Here is a 7186-nt window from a genome sequence, read left to right as displayed (position 1 = left end):
CTCCATACGCCCTCGCCATTGGACCCTGTGGAGCCTCTGCCTTCCATTGGCTGAATTTGGAGGCAGGGGTGGACCGTCACGGACCAGAAGAAGGCATTGCTGTGCCTGGGTCCTAACGCCGATATCGCTCTCTTTCTCTCTCAGGCTGAGCCGGCCGGAAGTCACGTGCCGTGCCAGCCGCGCCAGTGATTGGCTGGACTGGATTAGCTGAGGCCGTGATTGCTGAAGTGTCTGTCAGGTAAACGAAGGCGATGCTCGCCCGTCGCTACCCTGCCGCCGGGCAAACCCGGCTAGAGAGGTTTCCCCTGTGGGCGCGGTGCGGCCCTGGACCGGCCTGGGGACGCCGCTTGAGCCCAAGCGTCCTGTAGGGTCCGTGTGGCCTCATAGGGAGGGCCAGGGTGTGTGGAACCGAGCCGGTTCATTCATTCATTCTGTTGCATCCGGCGTGCAAGATATGTATGCTTCAGGATTCAATATTGGAATAGTTGTACCGCCTACTTGCAACAGGGTGTTGGGCATTTAATTTAGGATGTTGTGTCAAGCTTGTAGATGGAAGCTTGGCGATGAGTAGTTGGGCCAGGGGGAGTATTATGCCTGTTTGCAAGTTCTTGGGGACATGTTACATGATGACATTTCCTTCCTTTATTCCTTTATAAAGATGGCGGGATCGAGGGTGTAGCTCGGTGACAGAGCGCATATATATATATATATATATATATATATATATATATATATATCCTTCCAAAAACAATAAGCGACTTAGCTGGTGGCGTCCTAGGTTGGTGGTCCTGAGGAGGCTGTGTAGAATTAAGAAGCCCTTCAGTGGCCAGTTGTGTTGGCCTGGGCTAAGAGATGGTTTGTATGGGGAAAATACTCCAGGAAGTTGAGCCTGCCTGTTCTTTGAAGCATTTCCTTTATTTCTTTAAAGATGTTTTTATTCTTTAATTGTGTGAGTGTGGGTGAGTGCAGGTGCCCTCGGAGGCCAGTAGAGGGAGTCAGATCACCTATAGCTGGAGTTACAGGTAGTTGTGAGCTGCCCATGAGGGTGCTGGGAATTGGACTTAGGACCTCTGCAGGAGCAGTATGCACACTCTGCAGGCCCTGGCCCTTGTTTCTTGATCTTTTATTGGTGTGGGAGGTGGGACAAGGTACAGGGACCTAAGAAAACTGTATCTGGGAAACCCAGTGTAAGTCTTTGCATAAGAACTTGATCACCTTCCTTCTCAGCAATGCTGAGGTAGAAGGGCAAACCAGACACAAGGTCTCCTCACAGATAATGATAAATGAACATGCATGTAAATGACTGGTAAGTGCTGTGGAGAAAGCTGCACAGAGTCATCAGGAAACGGGAGAAGAGAAGGCCTCTGGAAGGAGTTACTATTTGCATCAAAGAAGTTAGCTGTGTAACCCTCAGCTGGAAAAGCATTCCAGGGAAAGAATAGCAAGCTTGAAGGCCTGGAGCCAAGGAAAGCCTGACTTTAGAGTGTCTAGAGGTGACAGACAAAAGTGAGGTTGTAAGCAGTGGTGGTGTTTCAGGCACAACCTGAAAACTCTGGTTTTACTGGGAAGCCAGTGGAAGTTCTAAAATGGTTTTCTGTACTCTCCAATCAGAATTCATGATTTTCTTTTTTTGTTTTCTTCCTGCCAGTCTCTCTCTCTCTCTCTCTCTCTCTCTCTCTCTCTCTCTCATCTCTCTCTCTCTCTCTGTGTGTGTGTGTGTGTGTGTGTGTGTGTGTGTGTATGCAGGGGTGCATGGATGATAGGATTTCTCACTGAAACCTAGGGCTCATCAGCTAGAAGGACTGGGCCAGAGAGTCCCAAGAATTCTCTGGTTTTTGCTTCCCCAGTGCTGGGATTATATGGTACACTGCCATGCTGGCTACTTACAGAGGTGCTGGGGACCAAACTCTGGACCTTATGCATATGTGGCAAGCACTTTATCAACAGAACTATGCTATGGCTCCAACCCCCAGGATTCATAGATTGCTAATAAGACAAATCTATTAAGGCCATAACCTGCTGTAAGTGCCTCAGAGGAGGGTAGCCAAGAGGCTACAGAACTATTGGGCAAACAGGATCACCTGTTATAGTTGCATCCCCCAATTTATTACATGACACAAGTCACCCCATGGCCTCTTCACCCAAGTGTTTTTTGCCACCCAAGGTCTGATGTCTTGGAGGAGCCCCTACCCTGCACTTCCCTCTGAAGAGAAAGAGGAGAAGGCCTGCTCTCTCTGGGATCCAGTGACTACATCACATCAGGAACCCTGAATGTCCACGGTACATTTCATCAACATGGAGTTCTGAAGTCCATGTGGCTCCTTGCAGTGCACCAGGTGATGTGTTTCTCCATGGGAAGTCACACCCTCACTTACAAAATGTGCAAGAGGGAAGGAAGCTTTCAGTTTGACCGTTCCATTCCCTCTTGTGGGACAGTTGGGGAGTGTGGGAGGCCACAGAGAGGTTTCTGATCTGTCCGAAGTCACATAGCAAGTTAAGGGAAGGTGTCTGCTGCTCACTGCATCCCCTTTAGGCCTGTCTGCAGTCCTGTTAGTCATTTTCTCTTTTGCATAAGAACTACCTCTACCTGTGGCTCTCAGGAGCCTGGCCTCCCTGTGAGATGAGGATAGAAATGTGGTTTGGAAGTCATCAGAGAGCCCTAGCCATGTTATGTGAAAGTGATACTTATTTACAGTTACCATGGCAACAGGCAAGGGGACGGGTCAGGGGTATGGCTCACATGTGTGTTGGTTTTCAGGTGTTAAGGAAAATGCAGAGACGACACAGTAGCAACACGGACAACATTCCACCTGAAAGGTGAGAGTTAACCACCCCCCCCACACACACACACATACGAAACTTCCTTCCATTTGGGGACCCTAAGCTATAGATGGCAAAGTGAATGAACAATACCCACTTCTCAAAATTAGTTGTTGGAGACATAAAACAGACCCAACAGAAAATCGCTTTGCAGTGTATTTGCCACCTTTGAAGATGGCTTTTTAAGAGAAAAGAAGACTGAGAGAGAGCCAGTGGCAAGGCTGGCTCAGTGGGTGCCTTTGGTCTCATTGCCTGGCATCACGATGGCAGTGGTGTTTGGCTGCATGTTTAGGTGGGGAGTGATTTACTTCTCAAACATGGCAGAGAGGACTAGGTAGAATCCTTGGAGGATAAAATGCTCGTCAGGCATGCCTGAGGACCAGAGTTTAGATTCCTAGCACTCACATAAAGACTATGAGTTAGGCTTAGCAGTCACCTGGAATCCTGGGAGGCTGGGTAGGCTTAGTACCTGGGAGTCAGAGACAGGGCATCTCTGGGCAACTTCTCTGGCTAGACTGGCGGGAGTCAGCTTGCTCTGGGTTCAGGGAGAAACGCTGCCTGAAGGAATACAGTGGAGATCTGTGCTCAACTCAGACAGTGCTCCTCCACACGTAGTACATACCCTCAAGGACCTAAAGATCTCCCACTAGGCTCCACCTCTTAAAGGCCCACAGCACCCCTAATAGCATACCCCATGACCTCTGCCTTTACAGCACCTCAGGGGACTTTCACCTTAGACCTAAACCACAGCAGAGGGGGACAGCCTTGCAGTGGCAACTGCCACAGAGCAGCTGCACTTGTCTTAGGACAGTTCTCAAACCCTGTAAGATGGATCCATGTGGATCCTTGGGACTCAGATGAGTGATCGTTCCCACCAGGTTTTCATACTTGGAGATACCTGGCCTCCACTAGCTGCTACAGCACACCATAGACACACACAGCCTGCCTCTTGCCTCACATGCATGTATCATCAGTTTGCAGGCTGGAAGTCCAAGGTCAGGGAGCTGGCAGATCTGTGCCTGCTGAGAGCTGCCTCCTGCTTCCTGGATAGCTGTGTGTAAACCACTGAGTTTATTGGGGTCACTTTTCAGGGTCCTTGAGTGATTCAAAGGCAGCTGCATCACCAAAAAGCCCAGCCCAGCCGGGCAGTGGTAATGCATATTTTTAATCCCAGCACCAGAGAGGCAGAGGCAGGCAGATCTCTGTGAGTTCAAGGCCAGCCTGGTCTACAAAGCTACACAGAGAAACCAAACAAAAAAAAAAAAAAAAAAAAAAAAAAAAAAAAAAAGGCCCAGCAGGAGTGGAAATCACAGCAGCTGTTATTCTGGAGTCCTCCCTTCAGGAGTATGTATATATGTACATGCCATACATGCCAGCTCCTCCCGAGCAGCTGTGGGGGACAGGCACAAGAGGCAGGGGAGTGGGGGAGGGGCTGGTGGCCTCCCCTCTTTTCTCCCTGTGAGACCCAATCTTGTGTGGGTTGGGTACAGATGTCCTGATTTCAGACCTTTATCCAGTCTCAGGCATTTTGTCATCGACACGGATAGTAGACAGATGCGCCAGATGCGTTGTTTTTGGCAGGAAGCGACACCTCCAGGCCTCAGTTTCTCCAGCCATAGAAAGATGATAAATGTCAGAGTTGCTGATGGATGAAGGAAAGTGTAGCAAGGATAATAAAAACCCAGAGACAGGTATTAGGGTTAAAGCTGAAGATAAGAGAAGCAAGGTGGCCAGCTACTAGAGAGTTCTCACCTCTACCCATGCTCAGACCAAAGGGCGGTCCTGTCCTCAGACTACATCTACAGACTGCACCTGTCTGCACCAAACCTCAGACTGCACTGAGCTCCTGTCTCCTCCCACCTTATATTCCTCTCTAGTGCTGGGAGTAAAGACGTGGGATCCCAAGGCTGGGATCACCTTTGTGTGAGCTCTGTTTCTCTTTTAGACTGGATCAATTTCGTGTAGCTCAGGGTGGCCTTGAACTAACAGAGCTGTCTGCCTCTCTCTCCCAAGTGCTGGGATTAAAGGTGTGTACCACCACTGCCTGGCCTCTGTGGCTAACTAGTGTGGCTAGCTTTGCACTCTGATCTTCACGCAAGCTTTATTTGTTAGGTCATAAACAAAATACCACCACAGGAAGGTGTCTTCACGAGCACGAGGATGCACAGATGCAGCATCTATCTTAACAGTTAGCATGCCTGCTGGGATCTTCTGAGCTGAGACAGCTTTGCTTTCGAGTGAACCCAGGCATCTTTGGGGGCAGAAATTGTGGCAGAAAAAATACTGTCCAGTGTGCATTGTGGGCATACTCCATGCCTCTGGTAGAGCAGCCTGAAGATGAGAGATTGAAGTTCAGAGAGGGTAAGTCTATTAGCTAAAGTCATACAGTCAGTAAATAGCAGAGCTAAGATTTGATCTTTGGTCCATTTTCTCTGATCAAAATTTGCACTTTAACTTTTAATCACACTACTTATTTATTTGAGTGGGCTGCCTGTGCTGTGGCATGCATGTAGGTCAGTTTGTGGGAGTCAGTTCTCTCGTTCCACCATGTGAGTCCCAGGTTATCAAACTCAGGTTTGTCAGTGTGAAGCCATCTTATGGACCCCTTTTAGACACCATATTTTACCTTCTTCTATCCAAATGGATCCATTCCCCTGGGCTCTCTAAGCTGTTGCCCTTAAGTGGTTAAGTTGGAAGTGCAGCTCCAACCCCCCAAGGAATATTCTTTCCTATTTCGGCTACAGTCCCAACTGGATACAGGAGAGGGGCTGTGGGGAGGGAGGCAAAAAAAAAAGCCTTGGTGGGTTGAGCTTTCTCCCTAGTTGTTCTGAAGTTCCCTGGAGTCTCAGGAACTCAAGTGAGCTCAGGGATTGGGGGAGGCTTTCCAGGGTCCCCTGGGATGGTACGGTCATCCACATAGGCCTGGGCACCTGACAGAACATGTGCTTTCTGAGCCAAGCTCTTGAAATGCAGAGAAAGCTCAATTCCTCGGAGACACATAGCCATGGTGCCTGTTGTTGTTGCCACTAATATCATCAGTATTTTTATCCAGAGCCCAAGGGAGGAGGACCACACAGTTCCCAGACTTTGGAGCCACCAGGGAGGGGGCCCGGTGGGGAGAGTGATAAGGTAGCCATCTTCAAGCTGTACTAGGTTTTTGGCGATGTACCCTGAAGTCCAGTTTGTGAAGGAAACAGCCCTGAGACTTCTCCAGACTAACCTGTCCCTTGCCATGTGTCTCAGTGTCCTGTAAAACACTGATCTGTTTTCCAGGGGTAAAAACAATTCTGTGATCAAATGAGTAATGTAAATACTAGGCTCAGGTAAATGCTTTAAACATTTTGTTTTCCTTCTGGAGACAAGGTTTCTTTATGTATCCTTGGCTGCCCTGGAACTAGCTCTAACTCTCTCACTCATTCCTTCAGACATCATTGGTTGAGCATGCTCTGTACAAGACACATTGTGCTTTCCCACAGAGGTACAAAAAACAGAATAAGTAGTCAAGTTTGTCCCTGTCACTGCATGTTGAAATCTCCAGGGGATTTGAGAAGTCAAGGTACAGGGCCACTCCCAAAGATTTTTGATGCATTTGTTCTTTGATGGGTCTAGGTCACCTGCAGTTGTCCTGGGTTCCCCACAGTGATGACAGCACATAACCAGGATTGGGGGTGTTGTTGGGTCTGTAGGGAAAGGCAGACAATAAATGAACCACTGAGATCAGCCCCCTGCAGACAGGCACTGGGTTTAGTGAGAGGTGGCTACTGTCTTCCCATCATGGAAATGTGTCAGATAACATCTGATAGAGGCAGGATGAGGTAACATAGATGGGATGTGGCAGGGCTAGGGGACAGCGTAGGGACCATAACAGCCTGAAGCAGGAGACCCTTGAGAGGTGAGAAGTCCAGTATGAGCTTGGAGTTTAGGGTGCTTGTCTGGAGCCTCAGTTTCTGTCTGTAAAATGGAAATGCTCTTGCTACCTGTCTTTAGAACTTAGCAGACTCTTCTTGAAATATAACCTGGGAGCTCCTTGGAGGGCTTTTAGCATGATAGTGAAATAATCAAATATATATATATATATATATATATATATATATATATATATATGAGATAAGTAGAGACCAGATGGCACAAGGTCAAGTCCAAAAGCAGCTTTTATGGGGAATGAGGTGCTTGAGAAATCCCAGTGCTGGGATGTGGCTCAGTGGGTGCAATGCTCGCCTCACTCAGGAAGCCCTATTGATCCCCAGCACTGCATAAAACCTGATGTGGTGGTGCACAACTGTAATCCCAACACTTGGGAGGTGGAGACAGGAGAATTGGGTGTTTAAAGCCAGCCTCAGCAACATAGCAAGTTTGAGGCCACCTT

The 7186-nt window shown here is 48.5% G+C and overlaps 1 protein-coding gene across 2 annotated transcripts in view; it reads left to right on the top strand.

Annotated features, from left to right (window-relative positions):
- Positions 1 to 90: 90 nt before the first annotated feature.
- Positions 91 to 7186, top strand: part of Rnft2 (ring finger protein, transmembrane 2) — a 55536-nt gene continuing 48440 nt past the window's right edge. For both annotated transcript variants that reach the window (XM_027414173.2, XM_035443266.1), the window contains exons 1-3: positions 91 to 238; positions 2165 to 2336; positions 2759 to 2817. In XM_027414173.2, the coding sequence (XP_027269974.1) occupies positions 2313 to 2336; positions 2759 to 2817 (83 nt within the window). In that variant the 5' untranslated portion in view covers positions 91 to 238; positions 2165 to 2312. The remainder of the gene's footprint in view (positions 239 to 2164; positions 2337 to 2758; positions 2818 to 7186) is intronic.

The sequence above is a fragment of the Cricetulus griseus genome, chromosome 4, assembly GCF_003668045.3.
Source record: "Cricetulus griseus strain 17A/GY chromosome 4, alternate assembly CriGri-PICRH-1.0, whole genome shotgun sequence".
Taxonomy (NCBI): domain Eukaryota; kingdom Metazoa; phylum Chordata; class Mammalia; order Rodentia; family Cricetidae; genus Cricetulus; species Cricetulus griseus.
Note: the sequence above shows the minus strand (reverse complement) of the source record. Positions and strands in the feature narration are given on the sequence as shown.